The sequence below is a fragment of the Chanodichthys erythropterus genome, chromosome 3 (genome assembly GCF_024489055.1).
Source record: "Chanodichthys erythropterus isolate Z2021 chromosome 3, ASM2448905v1, whole genome shotgun sequence".
In the NCBI taxonomy this organism is placed as follows: Eukaryota; Metazoa; Chordata; class Actinopteri; order Cypriniformes; family Xenocyprididae; genus Chanodichthys; species Chanodichthys erythropterus.
Genome location: NC_090223.1, coordinates 34,694,142 through 34,718,037, shown reverse-complemented (window position 1 = coordinate 34,718,037; position 23,896 = coordinate 34,694,142). Strand labels below are relative to the sequence as shown.

The window sequence follows — 23,896 nt, the reverse complement described above, 5'->3', positions numbered from 1 at the left end:
TTGGTACAGGTGTGTGTCTTAGGGCCTTTCCTAATCTCTAATGTGCCTAGGGTCAGCTCTTGTAACACTTTGTGAGGGTGGAATGCCCTAATTAATTTAGATAGCCCCGTGACCCTTGTGACCTTTTGACCCCACAGGGTGAGCCTGCATTATGGCATCATGTGCCTGAAGCGCCTCAATTATGACCGCAAGGAGCTGGAGAGGAGGAGAGATGAGAGCCAACACCAGAATAAAGGTTATTTTTTTATCTGTTCCTTTATCTTTCTTTCCTACTTGCTTACTTTTGCTAACACAGATGCCAAACATTGAGTACGAGGGCACAATTCCCTTTTAGGGTTTTTTTCCGGGTTGCATATGATGCCGGTCCCCAGCATGGCATGCTGATGTCCGTAGCCAGTGTTGGGGAAGCTACTCTGAAACTGTAGTTTGACAAACTACAAGCTACTCATAAATTAAAGTAGTTAAACAACAGTCAAGCTACCCTTCTGAAAAAGTAGTTAGCTACACTACAAGTTACTAACAAAAAGTAGCTAGCTACATTGAAACTACTTTGATTTTTTTTTTTTTAAATGACATAGCCCATTACAAATAACAAGCAACTTAGCCAATCACAGACACAGCTGTTGATCTCTTGAATGCAATGGCCAATCAGGGGTGTTTAAGTTAGTTAGAATCACTGAGTCTGAGTTTGTATGCTCGCAAAGCCTCTCATTAACAAAGTGTAGACTCAATGTGCAGTGTAGACAGCTATAACTGAGATATAGAGTTATAACTTTCTTGTGATTATAAAGGAAGCGCTCTTTGCACGCTTTATATAATACATTCAGAATTTTAATATACATTTTGTTTTTCATGCTATGTGAGGACCGACAACCAATTGCACTCTGCAGTTTCAGAAGTGATTTCTACATTTAAATGCAGGATTCATGCTCAAAATTGCTACCATAACCATAACATGGGACAAAAATATGCAGTAATAATAATAAGCAATGTGCAGACTAGAAAAATATTAGAATTTTTGTATCAATATTTTTTAAATCCTATTCCAATTATTTGTAAAATTAATGACTTAAAAAATTCTTAAATGTCTTACTGTACATTGCTATTCTTGTTATGGTGGAGCTTACACATTACATCTGCACTTTACTATAGCATTCTCACTGATTTCAGAAGCACCCTCAGTGATTTAATTCTATAAAATATATGCAACTTAAATTGGATACACAGAAAAATGCAGGTTAAACTCATAGCACATGCAGTGATGAAGCTTTAAGACGTGAATCATGTGCTTCTTGCGTGAACATTCTGAAACCCGAGCAACCTATTTTATTAGATCAGCCGTGTGATAAGCGCACAAAGCTATATCATGATTTAGTTTTCTGTTCAATTGACAGATGCTTTGCCAATGCAATGACGCACCGCGTTAGTGATCTGTTCATTATAAAACTGGCAGGACAGATTAGACTATGGCGGGTCAGCACTGTAAAAAAATAGTTTGCATACATTCATAGGCGTAATTTGCGGGTGGGACGGGTGGGACACGTCCCCACCACTTTTTGAAAGGGTCGATATTGTCCCCACCACTTTTCACACAAAAAAAAAAATCATACATGGTTGGATTCGAACCCAGAATCTCTTGCATGCTAAACGAAAATAATGCCTTCAGTCCATCAGGACAATCTATTTTCAATAGCGGATCCACGTATTTATTAACTAATATACATACTCTTGAGCCATGTATTATAGCAGATGTAAGGAAGAAACTATCATATTAATTAATATCATATTATTATTATTGTAATAATACAATTTCAATCCCCCCCCCACCACATTCCTGTACCACCCACTTTTTAAAACAAAGTTACGCCACTGCATACATTTGATATACTGCAATAAAGCAGGACAATCAATTTAAAAAGGCTATTATTCACCTGTATGTGCTTGAAGTCTACGACACAGACAGCGTTTTAATCATTTGTTTATAAATTAAGCGTAACTTTTACTAATCGATTTGTGTGAAGTGTAAACCCACTTCTGTCCTTTACATAATCATCAGACGATCTCTTCTCGATGAACTGTAAAACCGCAAGAAGCTTGATATAACAATAGATGGCAGTAATGCTTGATTTTTGTTCGTGATCTAGTAAGACGCTGTGCTGCTTCAATGCATCGCAGGCATGTCGTCAGAACGCAAAACGAAATGTAACTTGTAGCTTTTGGTCACGCTACACCGATACTTGCTGGAAAAAGTAGTTAACTACTGGAAAAGCTACACTGTTTTAGAAGTATCTGAACTACTGACAAGCTACTGAAAAATGTAGTTAAAGCTGCAGTCCGCGATTTTTCCTCTTTGTCGCCATCTCTTGTTTGAAACCTGCAATTGCAGCCATATGCGAAACAGTTAGCGTTACCTGTAGTTTTAAATTTCTATAGCCACTCCACAGTCCAAAGTCTTTTGCTTTTTGACTACGGGTGAATCTCCAGTTGTCACTGATGATTGTCATTTGGATCTTTCTGGATTAAAATCCGCCATCAAAATGATAAGTTTAATTATTTCCACTGCTGTGAGAAAAGGCTATAAATGATCTGCTACCGGCAGCATCCTCACATGATAAAACAAACTTTCTGTTTACGGACGTGATGTAATGACGCACAGAGGAACTGCTGCATGCTCGAATTTCCCGCGGAAATCCACCATGTCGCTCTTACTATAAAACATTATTACAAGCCTACCATTGTGAATCGAGCTAAGATAATGAGATAGTTTTGAACACTGGCTGGTTATGTACTTGCTCAAAAATGGATTTTGGATAATTTTTAACCAAAAAAACTTACGGACTGCAGCTTTAAACTAGTAGCGCCGCTACATGTAGTTAACTACTCCCCAACACTGTCCGTAACACACTTTTAACACTATTATAGCTTACAACTATTTATTAAATATGAATTTTTGATATATACTACCACTCAAATGTTTGGCTTCTGTAAGATTTTTTAAAAAATAAATGAAAACTTTTATTCTCAAAAGTGCATTTAATTGATCAAATGTGACATTAAAAGCATTTATAATGTTACAAAAGATTTCTACTTCAAATAAATGCTGTTCTTTTGAACTTTCTATTCATCAAAAGAATCCTTTTATTCTTTCCATTTCACTAACAACACTGTAGTTCATGCAGGAAGACTGTCCTTCAATCCTAGTTTTAACAAAAAAAATCATGCTGGTCAACTAGCAAGTTTTGCAGTCTGGTTTACTCTGGTTTAGTACTGGTCTAGCTGGCATTGATCCACCAGCTAGGCCAGTACTAAACCAGGATAAACCAGCCTGACAGAGCATGGAAGTTCATGTTGGTCTTAGCTGGACTAGCAGGAATTTCAGGACATTTTCTACAAGGACAAGTTCTGTTTGGGTTTTATCATGTTAATCTTTTGCTTTGCATCATCAATCAAATCATACAGCAGAACAGTCTGATAAACACAATGTACAAAAGGGAAAAAGCAACAGCAGTCACCCGTGGAATGTAGAGTTCATCAAAACATGGGACAGTGAATGAGAATATGGCAGAGAGAGAGGAAGGGTGTTTACACAGAGTGCATTTGTTAATAATAACATACATTACCAGTAATGACGTCTGGAAAGCGTTGAGCGGCCCAACCTTCCATTATGCACAGGATTCAATGGCACAATAGAGATTTCACATTTGAAGAGCAACTGATCAAAGCACAGATCGCATTATTAATCTCACAGTTGTGAGTTGCTTTAAAGGTGCAGTTACCGCCTCATTCAGTACCTTGATTAGAAACAGATGCCTTCGCTGATCTAGAAGTTAGTCATTGCGTAGCAACACAGATGCCTTCATGTCATTTTAGACTATATTAAGCATGAGTGAATAACTTTGCATGCTAACATCTCTCTCCACTGTTGAGCAGGGATATTTTTGTGTGCATATTTTGTGTACATACAAAGTGAATCTTTAAAAACACTGTTAGATGTAATCTTTAGTGAATATCTAAATGAGTTTTCATTCTGTACATTATAATGTTGTAATGCCTAAATTTACCTGCAATATTTCAAACAATTGATTTAGAATTTTAATATCCCCTTGCAGAATATGCATTAAGAGCATTAATGTTTGGGTAAATTGTACTTATTTTGTAAAATATCTCATGTAGCTTCTAAAGGATAGAATGAAAAAAGTAAATAAATCTTTAAACAAAATAAGAAACCCCCCAGCTCTTTATGCATCGTGTTGCCATCTTGAGCATCAGTGAATGTTTCCATCTTTTGTAATAGTTGTCTATTAGTCTATTAGTATTTTTTCTGAAGAACAGTGGGCAGTTTAACTGCTCAAGACAAACAAGGGACTCATGAACAACTATCTCAAAACATAAAAACAGTTGTTGATCATACACAACACACAGTGTTAAGATTCAAGGGTATGCAAACTTTTGAACTGGTTTTTGTAAATTCAGTTATTATTTTGTCTTGTGGACTATGTTGTTAACATTTGCTTATTGTTAATTAGCTTATTCAGGACAGTACTAAATAAAAAATAACACCGAATTTTCATGATCCCTCTTATTTTGTTAATATTATTAACATCTTGTATATTCTGCAGTGGGTATGTAAACTATTGAGAAGAACTAAATGTCATTATCTGAAGCTGCGAGGGTGTTTCTTATATTTACACCATTATATTAACACTGTAAATGACTCTGGAGGAATGGTCTGACTGTATGCCATGATTGCATTCCTTCCTTTGAACTTTGGTTTGGAGAAGCTGAGTCAACAAAACACATGCAAAGCCCTTGGAATACCCTGGAAATACAAAACAGAGACAAAGACTTTGTCTAAAACAAAACCATGTGTGTCCAAATGTGCATGGGCCGTAAAGTATCAAAAGCAGCTAAAACAAAAGTTGAAATCCACAAGCATCACCCAAGATGGAAATTGATCATTATCCTGTGATAATGATCAGCGGTTAACGCCCGCCTGGAATTCTATTCATAGTCCAGCCCTTGTGTTTCCTCTGTAGATGTGATGGTGTGGTCGAACGAGCGTGTGATGTGCTGGGTGCAGTCCATCGGCTTGAAGGAGTATGCAGATAATCTGACTGAAAGTGGTGTGCATGGTGCCCTGCTCGCCCTGGACGACACCTTTGACTACACTGACCTCGCCCTGCTCCTGCAGATTCCCAATCAGAACACACAGGTACAATGACAAGACTATTTGCAAATATATAGATCTTTTACACACCCTCAAGTCATGTCAGGTCAAGTCGCCTTTATTTCAATAGCGCTTTATACAATACAAGATTCAAAGCAGCTTCACAGTAATAAACAGCAAAGTGATGATCAATGATACAAATTTCATCAAATATGTAGTATTAGTAGTACATCAATCTCCCATCCCAAAAGGACATAGAAAACAGTTTTCTGTGGTATGTGCCCTTCAAAAGAATGGACTAGGACACTGTAATGTGCAGGTGCATTACTTTCAGACATGACCTTTATATTTAGAAGACATTCATTTAAAAGGCAAACTTTTGTCATTACATTTCATTTAATACAGTTAATGTATGCATAAATATGAATCCGAAAATCCGAAATTCCATTTTTGTATGATGGAAATTATTTTTTATTGAAACATTCTAACATGTGAAAATGACAAAAAACATTATACATTTGTTTAAAGTGGATACATTTTATTTGATTTTTTCTCTCGAACAAATGGGAAGAAAGGATTACTTTATTGCAAATTTTGCAAAAATTGCATTTTTTTTTTTTCTTAAAGGTGCAATAGTTGATTCTCTACAGAAAAATTTTTTGTTATGTCTTCTCATGTCCTGATAGCAATCACTATGTTAAAAGGTCTAAATGTATTTTTATAAATATGGAAGGTGTAGGACTATAAAATGTAAATCCAATCATTTTATTCAGTCCAAATGAAATAATACGGTGTCCTACTTGCCTGTCAGCATATGTTTTTACATAACCTCACGCACTCGGTTCACGCAGACATCATACGTCATCAGCACGTTTCATGCTATGCAGTTTATACAGACAGACATCGGTCTTGGAGCACTGCAAACAAACAGCAGCCATCTTATACAGTTCTTACTGAATCAAAACAACGAGCTTATGCTGCGTTCGCGCCATAACTACCGTAGTTAAGAGATGCCAACCCGTGACGTTCTAACCGGAGCTGTTCACATCCTCAGACTCAGAATATACATGCTTTTCCATGTCAACAGTATCAACTCCAGAGTGAATCTGCAGCAGTCAGGTTCAAGCTCTCTAAAGCCGGGCACACGTTTAACTGTGCTCAACACACAGCGATTGTTTCCTGCAACTGAAGCAGATTTAAATACTTACACATGGGATTTGAACACCGACTGTAATCGCAGATTGAACGCACTTGGCTCTGACTGGACGCGATCAGTCATAAGTATCAATTTACATTCATAATCGGCCTTAAGGCTGATTTATACTTCTGCATCAGACCTACGCCGGAGCCTCTGCGCCATAGGCTATGCTTCTGTTTTCATTTATACTTCTGCGTCGTTGTCCGGGTCCACGTGCATGTAGACCACTAGGAGGCAGTGTCCGCGCTCATGTTGAGTATCAAGGCAAAAGCTGAAGAAGAAGCAGCTCGTCATGTACGTTGTCAGAGAAGCTTACAAATAGAAACGACAGAGAAGCGGCAAATAGGTAACAACTTTTGTTGCAGTTTGACTGTATGTGTCCCCTGAAACAGTGCGTTTTTCATTCATATGGAAATTGAAAACGCCCACTGTTCTCTGATTGCTCCACGCCAGTTTTTTACCTGAGGACCTGAGGTTTTTTGACCTAGAATTGATGCATTGTTACATTTTTAAAGAGGTGCACGTCAGGCTACGTCGTAGGCTACGCGTGCTACACACAGCCTACGCCGTAGCTATGGCGTACACTCGACGCAGAAGTATAAATCAGCCTTTACAATTGTTAAGTGTGTCCTCGGTTTAAGTTGTTTACATTCATTAGGTTATGTGCTTTGAGACATGAGGTAGTTTAACACCGTCTCCTGTGATGCTTTGCCGAGAGCAGCTTTGTGTGTGTGCGTTCCTCTGTTTTGGAAGAGGCGTGGCTTTGGATGGCGATTTGCAGGGATCTTGAGCTTTCAATGCTAGCAGGCTAATGTTAGCATTTCCCAGATCACCTACTGCACCTTTAAATTAAATTTGCAACTTGAATGCAAAGATAGCTAATGGTACTGACATTAATGTGCTTGCGACATCAGTAAAACATTTTTCACATACCATTTGTTTTCTTTAAAGGGGAAAATATTTATATATTGACGGTCTTTATATTTATATATACAGGGAGTCTGTTTAAACTTTACATGTATTTTGAAGTAGACAGGCTGCATGAAAAAAACCATGTTGATTCATCAAAATGATAAGAGCTTCATGGATGAAAGCAGCGACTACTCATTACTCCTGACCGGTCTGGGTTGATTACATGTGAGCTATGTATATCCCACATCCAGGCACGACAACTTCTGGAGAAAGAATATAACTCCCTCATCGCCATGGGAACAGAGAGGAGGCCAGACGAGGTGAGCACCATGGGACATGAGCACAGCTGGATGTTAATCATCCTTTACCTCCCACCATTGAAATACAATCTGTAGTATAGTGACAGGGTTATTGTACTTTCTAGATTTAGAAATCTAGAAAACCTAGTCAGTTTGAACATTCAACTGTATTTTGTATTGAAATTACATGGCTGATAATTCAATTCATAAGTATTTTGTGACCTGACTGGACTTACTGACACGGTTACACTCCTCAAATTGCTGATGTTATGTCTTCTCGTCCTCTAGGATGGCACCAAGACGTTCACCCGCTCCCCTTCATGGAGGAAGATGTTCCGGGAGAAAGATCTGAGGGGAGTGACCTCTGACTCCTCAGAGACCTTGCCTGCTAACTTCCGTGCCTCAGCCATCTCTACCCCCTCAGTCACCCTGAGGAAGGTCCAGAGCGATGGTAAGCTCGCACAGCCTCCCACACGTTTTCATTTTAATGATCTTTTTAATAATGGGATTTTTATGCTCTGAATTATTATAAGATTGATTGACTGTTTACACTTGGTCACTTTATGCGTTTTTACTGATTGGATAGCTATCCGATTTGTTAAAACTGATCCATTTACGCCACAAAATGAATATAAATCAGATTTTCAAATCCGAGTTTACGTCAACGAAAACAACAGATATGAGCTGCATTTTATTTATCATCAGCTAAATTCAAGATCAAATACAGCAATAGGAGAGAGAGCAGCATCAGCACTGGTAAGATCATTTAGTCACTACTTTTAATGACGATGATTGTGTGATGAGCGTCTGCGACTTACTTTCAGTTCCATTTGTGGCAGTTTGCGAGTCAACTTACTGAAAAGATACTTGGCTATTCATTTGTGGCAATGCATGTTGCAGTAGCTCTGTCACACAGTATCTGGCTATAACATGTCATATAACAAGCCTAAAACACGCTCTCACGTGTTTATTTATTAACATTTTGGGAGTAAAATATACAAATGTGGTCTCAAAAACCAGATCCATTTACACTTGTCCAGTTTCATCTGGAATGTGCACCAAACCACCTTCTGAAATGGTTTGAGCGATCAGATTTAAATCTGTCTTAAAAGCGCTTCGGAGGGCATTTACTCCTGGTCTTCTCACGATTAGATGGATATCCAATCAGTGAAAATGCATGAAGTGACCAGGTGTAAATAGGCAGATAAAGCTTCAATATGTGGAGATATTCGTAGAGATAAATTGATCAGTGTGTGCATGTAATATAACATACTAACATAAATATTACAACACACAAGTAAACAGAAATACCGTGCATTACAGTATACCACTCCAAAACAGTCATATATGAAGGTTACTTCCTGATAAATGTATGTAATTACAAATGTGTGAAATGAACGTAATCATTTGAAAAGTCATTTCAACATTTATTTATTTATATACATTAAAAGCAACAGCAGTTGACCCAAAGTGCTGCAAAATGTAGAAAAAAATAGGCAATTTTAATAAATTCTCAAATAAAAAAAGAAAAAATGAAAATAAAATAGGAGAGAATACTATAATTCAGATAATAAATAATAAATAAGAGTAAAACCTATTAAAGGAAAGACTACTGAAAAAATTACCAGGATAGAGACCCAAAGGTAATCAAGGCTTTGTGGAAATCCCCGCAATTAGGTCTAAAATAACTTTATGACTGTTTGTTGATGCTCAGATAAACGTTGTTAAAACGTTGTTTCCTTATGAGAAAGTGGCTCATGAGTGGAAGCTGTATAATGCTGTTTAGAAGAAAAATAATTACAACTAAATCTCTCACTGGTCTGTCTCTGTCTCTCCAGCATCTCCAAGGGCAGAGTCTGGCTCAGTGAGGACCTACTCCTGTTGAGGGATTGCAAAGGTGAGGCATGCCTAACTAGCTTTTTTTTATTTTATTTATATATACAGTTCGGTGCAAAAGTCTTAGACCACCATCAGTTGTTATTTTAGCAATGGTATAATGACCATATATAATTATTTCTCAGTCTGTTTGTTACAATATAACCAGAAAACACAGGAAATTAGTATGCAGTATTAAAAAACTGAAGAAAAAAAGAAGAAAAAATAAAAAAAAGACTTCTTTAGGCTAATCTAATTCCCTCCATAGGCCCTACCAATCATGGTCTCCTAATAACCCCCAACCCCAATTGGCTCTTTCACTCTCTCTCCTCTCCACCTTCAGCTGGTGTGTGGTGAGCGCACTGGCGACGTTGTACTGTGGCTGCCGTCGCATCATCCAAGTGGATTCTGCACACTGGTGGTGGATGAGGAGAGACCCCTGAAATGATTGTAAAGCGCTTCAGGTGTACAGTAGTACATATGAATGCGCTATATAAATGCCTCATTCATTCATTAATTCATTAATTCATTCAAAGTGGCAAGCATTTAGTGACCTCCCCTTACACTTGAGTAATAGCAGGAACCAGCTCTCTTAAACCTAAATGGAACGGAAAAGGACTGGAAGTCCAAGAAAACGTTCAAAATTTGATGTGACGTTTTTCAGAGTGTCTTCTTTGAGAAAATGGAAGAAGTCCAGGAGGTCACACTAAATACTGATTTTTCTTTTTACATTTTGTGTACATATTTCCTGTATTTTCTGTTTGTATTGTAATAAAGACCTCAAAAATCAGTATGGATTGATCATTATATGTATATATATATATATATATATATATATATATATATATATATATATATATATATATAATAAAAAAATTAATGTTCACTTGCTGTAGCCCACAAGATTTAGACTTTCTAAATCTAGAAATGCTGAACAGAAAAGGATAAAGAGAAAAGTATTTAATGAAAGTATTTAATGAGCATGTGTGGGCAGGGCCCCCATGATTTGCGGTACTCCACTGCAATGAATATCCTCTGTGTTGATGCTTGTACATGCAGAAATCACAAAAATTCACTCATTTACGAGTTTGAGCAAACAGTTTTAGCCTTCTGTTGGGTTTCCTTACAGGACCATAATGGAGTTGACCCCTCCTCCATATTTTTCATGCTCTTTATATGTCATAAAACTTGTTTTGGAAAGGATGTTTCTTTTCATGCTTTTTTTGTGATTCATCATGTGCTTTGGGTTTGTGGTTGTGTGTGAATCGTTATCAGACGCACAGAATCGGCGCCAGCAGAACTTTGTAGGATATGGACTCCCGTCATTCACAAACACACTTTTGCATGATAAAGATTTCAGCTATCAATAGTGTACTGCACTCAGCTCATTTAACTTATTTTAATGAGCACAGTTCTTCCCAAAATGAGCTCAGAAAAAATAAAAAACAGTCTGCGGCTTCCATCTGGGATCGGCCATTGTTGATGCTTTTTCTTGGCTTAACTTCAGCACACCAAATCGTGACGATGTGTTGTAATTCTGTCTCTCGCACACAGGAGGCGCCGTTGTCAGAGAGCTGGAACCGGCTTTACATTTCATTCACGGGGAGGAGGGGGGATAAGCAGAAAAAAAGCAATGAATATATACATTTATAAATATAACTCTACTGGTCTGACCATTCTGCAATAACAGAAGAGGGATGAAGAAAGAGGGGGAAAAAGAGCAAAAAAAAGGACAAAAGACATGAAGAATGTATGACAAGAGAGTGGTAAGAAATGGGATGGTTGGAGGAATCGGATGACTGTTTAATCTTTCTTTCTGTCGTTCTCTCTTCTCACTTCCTGTGTCTGTGCTGATGGGACATCTGTAGATGAACTCTCTTGTCTTTCCGTCCTTCGTTTCAATGGCGCTGCCCGCAGCCCTAGTTCCTCAGAATGGCTTTCACTGACTGCCTGCAATTGGTCTCTTGAGTCTCTCGAGAGCAAAGGATGTTTGTGGCAACTCAACCTGGACTTCAGGGATGTTTACATACGGTGAGGTTCAGAGGAAGTGTACTTAAGAGCACAGTCGAGGGGCCAGGCTGTGAGGCCAAGACTTCGCTGTATGTGTTTCTCAATCAGGAGAGCGAGCACAAGCTGAGAAAGACAGACGCACCGAGAGCTACACGTGAGACTGCAAAGGGCACAATTCTTGCTCAGTTACTACTAGGTGTTTTTTTTTTTCCTTATTTTCAAACATTTAGATTAAAGACGAAAGCTCAGCAGAACGAGTCAGCAAACAAAGGGAAGAAGCTGGTGGTGGCGGATAGATAGAAACACTGGGAGATGAAGCGAGAGGGAAGATGCTTGCGGACAAAGCAAGTGACCAGCAGATATGAGTCCTGACGGACAGAATCATTCTAACAACGCAAGCCATAAAAGACAACAAGAGGTGAACCGAGGAGGAGAAACAGGCGGGACGGGGAGGGAGGGAGGGAGGGTCAGGGGAAAACAAGTGAGAGAAATCGTTTAGCTTCTGTGTTGCGATGCATGTCAAACAACCAAGACGACAACGAACTAAAACTTTCGGGGAATAAGACAATATGAAGTTAAAAATAAAAATTATGTGTACATTAACATATGAGGTTAAGAGCTTGGGGAACAATTTGTAAAATGTGTGTATTTTCATTTTTATTTTTTATTTTTATGATAACTATATTTATTTTCTTTATGTATGTATTGAATAACTGTATGTACATGTTCATTTAATAATTCTGACTGTAATTTAATTTAATCTAGTTTAAAGCGTAAATATGAAATATTAAAAACATGGTCATTAAAATATGCTACTTGTATGTGTAAATTTTGACAACAAAATTGTGTTATGATTTAAAAACAAACCATTACTGTTGATGAGGATGACAGTGATTCAAATTGAAAATGATGTCTGCAAAATAAACAATAATGATAATGATGAAAATCAAAATAAAATAAAGTGTTCCTAATGGTACTAAAGAGTTCAGTGTGCTCGTGATTTTGAGGGGGTGTGTGAGGTGAGATCATTTGAATCTGACAACTGCAAATCGGTGTACTTCCTTTTTTTTTTTTTATTACAAAACAGACTACAACCATATATTCCGCTTCTCTCCTCCATCTACTTTGTAAAAAAATGTTCATATACAAAAGTATCTACCTTACAAAGATTACATAATACTTTATTACAATTACTCAATGTGAAAAATGACATCAAACCCTGTGGACTGATCTCCAGGGAATCGGACTACAGTTCATTTCATCCAACACTCATTTTTTTTTTTACTGTATTTCTGTAACATTGGATGGGTGAACAGTACATGGGAGAACCATCGTTCCAAGATGAAGCTGATACCGAAACCCATAAGGCACATGTTTTGGGACAGGCATTTGAAGGACACCTACAAGACAGCCTTCATATGCAGTTACAAATTCTGCTGACACTAAACAACTCAATCATTTGTTGTTGTTATAAATACACATATATTTGCATGATGTATATCTTTCACATATTGTACATTTATAAAGAAATATATTAATATCAAGTACTTAGGCTTACATACTAACTCAAAAGTAATAACTTATTGTCTGTAAACTATAGATGCAATAAAACAAATGTAACACAGTATATGAAAATAATGGGTTAAAAAAGATCTCAGTATTGAGGTTTTCTTGTTTGAATTTACACACTGGCCTAGTGAGGCGTGGATGAACCGGTGGGATGACAGCAGAGTGAAGGGACTCATCATGGAACACAAAAAGCGTTGCAGTGAATGCACCTGGTAATAATTTCATGAATTATTTGTGAATTTCAGTCTGATCCTCACACAAAACTATCACATGGCTTAAGAAGTTCACTTGTAACAGAGGCTAACTAGTAATTGCTGTGTGAGTAAACCTCACTCCTCTGATCTCAAGAGATGCTCTAGCGAGTGATGCCAGAGGTTGCAGCCTTTAGCCTCCTTTTTAGAGCGTCCGACGCCCGCGCAGAGCAGGGTGAGTAGGACACACACTCATATTACTATTAATAGAAGAAACTGTGACATGCAACAAGGCACAATAAGCTGCAGTTCCCAAAGAAATCTGGGACTCACTCTTGAGACTGCACATGCGCATTGGCGGGACCAACCTGAAACATTCTCTTTTTCAACGGGCATACAAAACACTGTTTATTTCACGAGTTCACACTTACATATAACCAGATATAGTATAAAATGTGGGTATTTGGCGTGCTGTCCGAGGAGAGGGCTCAGAGCTGGGAATTTGGCCTGAACCCAGAGCACTGTATCAGAACGTGCTCCTCCCAAACTTTGTTAATAAAACATCATATGACAGATTTCAGATTTCTGTTTCAGTTTGTGTTGATTTGAAATATGTTATTTAATTGTGAGTTTGGTTTTTGAGATTTTTGGTATTTCCCCCATTAAAGTAGATTTGGTCTTGCATGACCAAAATAGCTGCCTAGAGGTGTTGCAAATATGGATGCTAAGTGAACGGAGTTTCCTTAAAAGTCCTCAAGTTGTATTAACCACTTTTATAGTGCTTTCTTGGAGCTTGACACCAGGTTTTGTTGATGAAATATGCTAAATGTATAGTGACCCCAAAAATTATCTGGACACTTAATCCACGATTAAAATGTATAATTGAAAAAGCACAAGCAAACTTTTGTTATAAATATATTGTTCAAAATGAAGACAAAAAGTCTTGAACATTTTAACATGGTCAAACTTTGTTCAAGCGTTGATATAATGAACTATACCGGTAGTTCAACTATATATACCAGTTGTTCAACTATTATACCTGTGTGAATTTTTATAGGAACTGACTTCATACATCCCTGAAAAATGACCTCAAGACCAGTTGGTTAAAAACTGGAAAAAGCAAGTTGTACTCACTGCAGAGTCTATGAGGGCCAGTTCTGCCTCTCTGGATGTCCAGTGGGGTGGATAGAAATCTCCACCTCTCTGGACGTTGAATGAGAGAGTTGTGGGTAGGGTTAGGGTAGGATTAGGGTGCGGTTGTACATTCGCTCCTCCTCGAGGGACGTCTAGCGACAGGGAGCTAACATAAGCTCCACCCATTTGCTCTGCACGAGCACCTTCTCGGAAAAAGTGCCTCAGAAAAGTAAAGTTAGTTCTGAGAAAAGCTCTACCATCATTTGTTTACAAATGCCACTTGCTTTGATATTCCATATCTAATGCAATTAATTTCAGACATTTTTAAAGCGTGACTTAAAGTGTCCAAAAACTTTTTGGGGCCACTGTATCCTTTTGTGTTCCATGAACAAAAATACATCATATGGTTTTGGAGCAACATGAGGGCAGATATGTTTTCATTTTCATAACTACCCCTCATCGAGACAGTGGGGTACAGCGATAAGGTTTTGTCGAGTGAGATGCAGAAACATCTGGAAAAGAAATATCCCCCACACAGTGGACCAGAACAGTCCCTTTTATTAACATGATCTTTCAACTCTGTGTCAGTCCTTTGTTCAACTATCTGTACCTTCTGCCCTCTCGCTCTCTTGCCCTCTCATACTTCCTCTCACTGTTGTACGTTCCTCTATTGAGCAGAACACAAACGCAGGAGGAGTCAATACGGATCCACCTCCAGCCTATCCTCATGTTGTCGTCAGAGGTGAGCGCACGTACGTACGACTGTTTGGTTTCGCACCTGCTCATCCAATGTTTCTTATCCACCCCCAAGCATCCCGCCCCCTCCACCCCCTGCCCTTCAGTGTTCCCTTGCCGAAGTGGCTTACGGCACTTCGTTTCAAAGAAGTACTGCTTCAGCGGCCCAGTCTGGGTCTGGATCTCTTGCAGAATAGTGACGGTTTTGCTCCGGTGGTCCACCGCGGTCTTCTTGTCGGTCACCCACCCGCTTTCGGCCTCACATACAGAGCGCTCACGACCTTGTGTGGTGTGGCCGACCTGACGCTTGCGGCGGACGCTTGAAACATGGCCGTCAGAATCAGAGAGACCCAATAGTAAGTTCCTGTATGCCGATTTTTCGCCTCTGTGAACGGGTGTGGTAACATCCACCGTGTGGCTTTCCTCATCCTCAAAATCATCGGCCAGCAAACCCAACTCGAGCATTAGGAGCAGAGGTGGGTGTTTGGGTGGGGAAAGAGCTGGTGAGAAGAGTACCCGGGGATGAGCGTCCAGCAAAAGCAGCTGATCTTCTTCTCGTAGGCGTACATTGTCGATCCCAAAGCCCGGTTCTGTTCCAAACCCTCCATTTGGCTGTGCCAACTCTTTTCCAATGGGGCTCCCATCCGTTTGAGCTTCATCCAGAGTTTCCTGCACTGGAGAGCTCTCCAGAGCAACCTTTGGACCTTCAAGAGGCCCATCTTTCAGTTTACTTATTGTGTTTCTTTCATCTTTAAGATGACCTGCCTCAATACTGCTTTCTTCATGAAACTGGCTACGTTCAAGCTGATAGTCCTTGAGAATGTTGTTGCTTGGGGAACTGGCTTTTTCGGCCAGACTTTTTTGTGATGTGTATTCCCTATGATTGTGCGACCTGGAGGCATCTGCTCCGCTAGTCCTACCTCCACCTGTGTAGTCCTGTTTTGTGTTATTGAAAAAAATGTGTTCTTTTAAAAGGTTCTCTGGGTTTGGTCTACCCTTGGATATATTTTCCTTGTCTTGCGTAAATGTGCTCTGCTTGTCGACTGTTCTTGGAGGAGCTCCGTCATGTGTGCTGTAGTTGCTGTGAGAAACAGCATCATGGGAGTCATTGTCTACTGATGAGTTGGTTGGCATGCTGATCTCAGCTGTCGAGACGCTGCTGGTGTTGCTGTCGTTTCTGCCAGGCTCTTTCGTCGCGGCAACAAGCCTGGGAACAGGACTTTGAGGGAAAGGCAGGGCCGAGGCGATCACCATGGCAACCAGGGGAAGCCAGTGCATCACTCCCAAGACGTGTCAACTATGAATTGATAAAAAGAGATCAAGAATTAGAAAGCACATCTCAAAGAGGAAAAACAGTGGAGTAAAAATAAAACAGATAGATGACTGTAACTGTATTGTTATATCTGAGTATGATGGATTATCGAGAAAAAAAAAAAAAAAATGTAGCGTGGAGACTTGGTTTTATCCATCAGTTGTTGTTTGGATGAAGGCAGATCTTAAAGAGTTAGTTCACCCAAAAATGAAAATTATGTCAGTAATTACTCACCTTCATGTCCTTCCACACCTGTAAGACGTTCATTTTTGGAACACAAATTAAGATATTTTTGATGAAATCCAAGAGCTTTCTGACCTCTGATAGACTGCAACATAATTACCACTTTCGAGGCCCAAAAAAGTAGTAAAGACATCGGTAAACTAGTCCACGTGACTACAGTGGTATGAAGTGACGAGAATACTTTGTGTGCGCAAAAACAAAATGCTGTTTACATTGTATAGACAATGCGGACTTCCAGGTTCTACATCAGAACGCAGACTCATTATTGGCTGATGCTGTTCACCTGAGCAGCACGATGCATGCGTGTGATGCTGAGGCAGGAGATGGCCAATAATGAGTCGGCTTTCTGATGTAGAACCCGGAAGCTCTGCACTGTGTTTACAACATAAACAGTGTAGGAGTCTTTACTACTTTTCTGGATATTGAACGTGGTAATTATGTTGCTTTCTCTTCGGGAACAGAAACCTCTTGGGTTTCATTAAAAATATCTTAACTTGTGTTCCAAAGATGAACAAAGGTCTTATGGGTTTGGGAACGACATGAGGGTGAGTAATAAATGACAGTAATTTCATTTTTGGGTGAACTAACCCTATAGAAACAAGTCACCATTATGATATAAAGTAAATACTGTAAATACTGTATATCAAAGGTGGAACCGGTCTTTCAAAAGATTGGCTCAATGCCAGCTCATAACAAATAAAAAGGTAAAATAGGCCTAAAACTGTAAAATTATAGCTTTACTGCTTTGGCATAAGTCAGTGGAAAAAGATACACAACTGCCTGCTCTTTTCGTGTATAGGGGGAATGGAGCCGCAAACATGCTTTACCAACGCCTGCTCCAGTTGGTCGACACAGACATGAAGTCACCAGCTAGTCAATGTCTGGCAAAGCTCAGTTTGAAATAAAGCCACTAACAGCGTTGGTCTAGTTCTGGCCTTGTTTCACATGAGACCACAAACAACTCTGGTATGTGTGGAAAAGGTTGTAAATTTCACAGCTTGTGAGTATGACTGAAACAAAAAGATGCCACTTTACTGCATGAGTCAAAGAGTACATTCCACTTAAAGAATAACAGAAGATAACACTGCTTCGGCTTCAAAGAAATGCTTTGATTTTATCGTCTTTTATTATCTTTTTTGGTACGTTTTTGTGTGTATGTATTTTCCTTTATCTTTTTTCCATACGATGCTCCCATATTCACACTTCTGTAACACAACTCTCAGCAACAGCAGGAATACCACAGAGATTTGGGTTATTTATTGACATGAATGCCAAAGTTCAGCAGTCTTCTACCTAAGGCAAGCTCCTGGGTGGTTACTGGCCCTGTGGTGGTGATTTATGTGTTTATTTAGTGGGGGTTAGAGTAAAACTACACTGATGAATGATAAACTCTCTTCCTTTTACTTTCAGCACTCAAAAGGCAAACACTTGTACTGTCAACCACCAGGTGGAAGCAAAACCACCACATCAAAAATGATCAAATGTGTCTCGTCACTTTTTTTTTTTTGTTACATTGTACAACCAAAATACATAGAATACTGTTTAAATGTTTGAGGTCGGTAAGATTTCTTAATTGATCTAAGAAATCAAAAAGAACAATAATATTGTGAAATATTATTACAATTTAAAATAAATGATTTCTATTGTAAAATATTTTAAAATGTAATTTGTTCCTGTGATGTCAAAGCTATTTTCAGCATCATTACTCCAGTCTTCAGTGTCACATGATCCTTCAGTCTAATATGATGATTTGCTGCTCAAGAAACATTTATTATTATTATTATCAATGTTGAAAACAGCTTAGTATTTTTGTGGAAACTTTGATATCAGGATTTTTTGATGAATAGAAATTATTTAAAAGTATTTATTTGAAACAAAAATCTTTTGTAACATTATAACATTATATATCTTACCGACCCCAAACTTTCTAACAGTACTGTATATGGAAACAATTTTACACCAAATTTATACAAAAATGTGTGCAAATTACATAAAGCTTGTACACAGTCTCAGCTGTGCTGCTCTTAACAGCAGCAAAAACTCAAAAAATGTCTTCTAAAGATTTATACAAATGTGCTTTTGAGCAAGAAAAATGTGACCACACAGACCTAGAATGTGTCGTCTTGTTGATGATACAGTGAGGGATGCAGTCAAACTGTCCAATATTAAGGCCAGATGTAAAACACTCACCAATCCTGCAGTTGTTGTGCTGAGAGATGAGTGAGGGAGAGGCATATAGAGAGAAAGAGAGTTAAAGAAAAGAAGAATGCTCAGAATGTCAGTGATGTGCCTTCAACAGTGAAAACTCCTCCTGGGTTTCCCCAGGCGAGACACACTAGAATGAAGGAGGGGGCCGGGGGTGCATGAGTAAGACCAGTTACACAGAGTCAAGTGACTATTCATTTGAGGAGAGATAACCATTAGGCTCATTGGAGAGCGTTGGTGGGTGGACAGGAAGGTTGTGTGTGAAGTGCAAAATCACTACTTATGACACTCATAATAACAGCACCCCACCCCGGACACTGTTTTCTAATAACACTCAAGCTAAACAAACATGCTTGCACACAACGCACAACTGAGCCTATGGACACACATGCAGGGAAAGAATGCCACCAGGTCCATACATATGCATGCTGGGACATGGAGCGTTACATGTACTGTATAAGTGTTTCCTGTTTACGTTGAACCTAAGAACAGGTGTGCTATGTACAAATGAGACACTGTCATCTTTTAAATGCAAATTTACTAGCTTAAATCGGACAGATTGATAGTCTAGTTCTTTCACAACTTCAAATGATGACAGAAACATATTTTATGCACCTGACATGCCTTGATACTTGATACTTTCTCAGCATTCTTTTCATTTTTGAGACAGTGTCAGTAAAATGCCAGCAGGTTGTTGACAGCAGAGCTGAAGTCACATATTTGAGTGCATATAAGAAAGAATTTACATTTAGATATTGTTTAGATATTGTTTAGATAAATTACATATAGATATTGATGTTATACAATATTTAGACTATGTTCAGATAATATGAACATAAAATGAGTCCAATGAAAACACAAGTAAAGTTCTTAGAAATGTACTCTGTGAATTCATGTTGGTTTCACATGGTTTTGAAAACTTTTATGCCATTTTCAACTTTTCAACTCATGTCAAAATATCATGTGGTGTAACCAAGTAATAAAATATTTTCCTGACACTTTCAATATGTGATCATGAATTATTATTTCAAATATTTTTATGTTTTTAGAAGTCATGTCACATGACATTTTTCACAACTAACTGAAACTAACCTTGCATTGACATAAAAAATGTTGAAATTATCTTATATTTTTAAAAAAACACAATATATGATTAGGCCAAAACTAATTTGACTTTATGCCCCCCACCCCCCCACCCCCCAAAAACACAGTGATTTTTAATGAATAAATTAAAAATATGCTCAACAAACACTGTAAAAAACATTTTCATGATTTGTTACTTTTTTTCTTTTGTCAAATCAACTTAGATAATTAATGTGGTTCAGATAACATAATATTTTGATTTTCTGTTGATTAAACCAATCTCCATTGTATTAACTCAAATTTTTTATTTCAATGGACTCAAAATTTTAGGGCAAATTTTAGTAAGTTACTTTTTTAAGTGAAACCAACAATATTTTTTACAGTGTAGTAGACGCACATTCAAGTCATTGAAAAAAGTGTTTTGACGCTGTCCCAAAAATGACTTATTACAGAATTTACAAGTGAAAATAAAATAATTTTTGTGGTTAAAGAACGTGTATGTGTGTCTGTCTGTGCTCCAAAGCAAAAAGGGTGTAGTGCATGTGTACGTGGGTGACTTGAGAGGAAGACTTGTCAGTTAATCCACATGTTTGCTTTGGAACGGGAACACAAGCAGTAGGCAGGCACACACACGTGCAGGAGGCATATCTGTAGACGCTGGCCAACATGCCGAGCTACTTCATCAGTGCGCTCCATTTGCAGCAATGACATGCTTCACGAACTTTGCCATCCAGAGTGGCCCTGCGCTTTCTCTCCTCACCTTAAGAGCAGCTCAAAAATGAGCCTCCAGCCTTACATAAAAAATGTCAAGCTCCTGAACATAATGAACCCGCATGCTTAACCCGATCTTATACACTCTCTACCTCACAAGAACCTGTGCACACACATCCACACATATCTTTGATCTGAACACACTACTCCCACCCCCATGACAAGCATAATCTGCGATCTTCTAGACAAAAGCCACCTTAGACAAACACTTTAGGCTCTCCCACCTCGTTCTATTCTCAGCTTTACACCACTGAAAACTTCAAGCCCAATTTGTAAATAACCTCCTTCTAAGATTTTTAACTGGAAATCAGCCGCTATCACTTCATGGTGTCACAACATCAAGCCTGTCAAATCAATTACTGCAGATGTATGGCCTTTATTATTTATCCTCTCCAATCCGAACAAAAGCAGGACTCATGATAGACATTCTACAAGCCCCCTGTTCAGACTTGACATGTCTGACGATTTTGGAATTTTCCCATCGTCCCACTCACCCTATACACTCGGCCATAAGCATCCAACGCAGCGAACAAGAGAGGGGGCGAATTCGAAAGAAAGAAAAAGATAAAGGACACAGGTTTAAAATCATGTTAAAGGGGTCATTACATGACAAAAACTTTATATTTTTTAAATAAATGAGTTTGTATGAAAAAAAAAAAACAGATGTTAGAAAAAGAGTGCATTTGTATAGTTGCATCTCTGAAATTAGTGTGGAACATTTCAACATTTTATGAAGATGCATGCAGACTTTGCAATAAGGCTTTCAATGAAGGATGGGGCAGTTCCAACTATATATTATATATCGATATGGAAAGTTTACACACAGTTGAAAAACAGTGGAAGTCCAGTGGCCATCTAAAACTAAATTATGAATTATAAATGTTATTTTTGAGAAAATAACAAAAATGATTTCACCCATTTAATATTAGTAAAAAAATAAAAATAAATAAATAAATAAACAAACAGAGAGAGAGAGAGAGAGAGAGAGAGAAAACACCATCTTCCCTAAAAGGATGCTGGATAAATTTCCTCTAAGACAAACAAAACATAAACATTTTCTTGGCAGACAGGGGTAATTACTCCAAGACAAACATTACCAGCCCTCCTCCTTCTCATAAAATCATTGGCCTTTAAATATTTTATTTAACAAAAAAAAAAAAAAAAATATCTGCACACTGTACAGATGTTTCTGATCACAGGCACTGTGCTGCTGTTGAGAAATCAGTAGCTTAAACACATCTACCACACAATGCGAGACACATTCCACTACTCTCACACTTTCTGATGTTCTCCATCCGCATTTTTCCGAAATAATTTTGGTCTGCTTCAGATCCCTACTAGGAAACCTGTAGGTTTATTCTCAATTGTTTTGTCACAATAACCTTTCCCCCTCACGCATGATGTGTTACAGGGGTGAAAAAAAACATTATTTTTTTTGGTAAACATTCATGATGTTGTAAACAAAAGATGTGAGCTTCTGTTAGGCTTTCTGGGCAGGTGACTGACAGGATGTGCATGCATGTGTTTATTATTCTTTTAATGGCTGCCTGCACCCACCCAAAACACCTTTACTGTGTAAACACACCAATACGGACAAACTACAATAGTAGTCTCTACATTTGGTTGTTTTTTGCTAAAACATAATACGACATGGGATTTTTAATCTATTCTGAACTACGAAACAGCCATGCACAAACACACAAAAACACACCTGTGTATTTCAAACAGCATTGACTTCACAGGCACAGACAGGTAAACCAAGGTGAACATTAATTGCTGACCGCGGAAAGTAAACGCCTGGTCACCTAAATTGACAGTGAACGGTACAGTTTTACTGCAAGCGAGTGACGGAACAGTATTAGTTTCAGTTTTGTCGATTCGCTAGCTGCAAGTATTATTTTTAATATGACTGTTTATTGTGATTTTATGCGTCCCAGCAATGACTCAGCTCATTAAAACGAAGTTAGCCTACTTAAATATAATTTTAATGTTAGTCTAATCAATTAATACTGGAATTAATTTACATCCAATTTGGATGACATCCAATTAATTAGGCTACATCCACATCCAATTTGAATGGAAAGGACGTGTTAAGCTATCAAAATCAGCTAATTTTTCGAAACTATGTGTGTTGACTTTTTTTGTTTTTTTACAGAAAAGATCAAAATAGACTCGGTTCACTGAATGACTCGATCTACTCGTACCGCTTTGTGAACAAATCATTTTGCGAACCGGTCCATTAGATTTATGATAAAGATTCGATTCAAAAGAACGATTCGTTCACGTTCGCTAATTTCGACGCTTGCCAACCTGTCATCAACGAGTCCCATCAACACCTGCTTCACGTTAAATTAGCTGTGAAAGTGAACCCAAATGAACTGCATCTGTCTCTACACCACAGTAGATTTTATCATTATCGTTAGTGTACGAATAGTTGGCGTGACAACTGAATTAAGCGACATTTCTAATTAAAAACACGTAGCACCTACCGTTTAGGTGAGTTTCGAGCCACCACATTGATTCTACAGTCCGTCAATCTCACGCAAAAACGAAATTTCCAGAATAACTCTCGATTCACATAGTTGAAACGGCAGACGTGTCCTATATCATCTCCAAAGTCCACGTTGAGTTGTATATTTCCACAGTTTTCGGTTTAAAGCGCGCCTTTCAGTCTCACTTCAGTCTTGACGCGCGAGTTTAGGAGGATTGTCATGCAAACGGTGAACAACCAGAGCAATAATGCACTGCGTGTATGAGCGTGAGCTCTACTTTTCCAGCAGTCAGACACCAAAGCGCCGACTTTGAGCTATAAATGAGAGGCATTCAATCTGAAGCATAAGTTAAGATCGCAAAAATTCCCGCGGCGAGAAGTCTGAGAGCTGAAGTCGTGCGGTAAGGTATCTTCATGAAAGGCGGTGAGGGGACAACAGCCAGTGGGAGTGAAAGAGGGCTGGTTTAGAAGAAGAGGAATGGACAGAGTGAAAGAAGACATTATGGTGGAGGAAAAAAGGGACGAGGACCATCTGCTGGCGGTGGGTGTAGAGAGTTCTCACAATGAAAAACACTAAAAAAAGAGAGTGGAAAATTGCTTAAATGCAGTGAATGTAGCCTATACTGGTTAATTGCCAATTCATTTAGTGCAAGTCCAAGCTAATCACCACAACCAAGTGCATCATAGGCTACACCTTATGA

At 38.4% G+C, this 23,896-nt stretch overlaps 2 protein-coding genes across 2 annotated transcripts in view; one reads left to right on the top strand and one right to left on the bottom strand.

Moving 5' to 3' along the window:
• Window positions 1-9,461, top strand: part of ppfia3 (PTPRF interacting protein alpha 3) — a 37,612-nt gene extending 28,151 nt beyond the window's left edge. The window contains exons 27-31 of the mRNA XM_067374305.1: window positions 138-235; window positions 5,037-5,212; window positions 7,529-7,597; window positions 7,865-8,027; window positions 9,415-9,461. Of these exons, the coding sequence (XP_067230406.1) occupies window positions 138-235; window positions 5,037-5,212; window positions 7,529-7,597; window positions 7,865-8,027; window positions 9,415-9,461 (553 nt within the window). The remainder of the gene's footprint in view (window positions 1-137; window positions 236-5,036; window positions 5,213-7,528; window positions 7,598-7,864; window positions 8,028-9,414) is intronic.
• Window positions 9,462-14,955: 5,494 nt separating this feature from the next.
• Window positions 14,956-23,615, bottom strand: LOC137004397 (uncharacterized). The gene is made up of 2 exons (XM_067364675.1): window positions 23,194-23,615; window positions 14,956-16,387 (listed from the first exon to the last, which is right to left on the bottom strand). Exon 2 carries the CDS (start codon window positions 16,366-16,368, stop codon window positions 14,956-14,958), a length of 1,413 nt encoding a protein of 470 aa, XP_067220776.1. The 5' UTR covers window positions 16,369-16,387; window positions 23,194-23,615.
• Window positions 23,616-23,896: the final 281 nt, after the last annotated feature.

Bases quoted from the DNA above. Each gene is read 5' to 3' on its own strand.
- LOC137004397 (XM_067364675.1), bottom strand. From the start codon at position 16,368: ATGCACTGGCTTCCCCTGGTTGCCATGGTGATCGCCTCGGCCCTGCCT.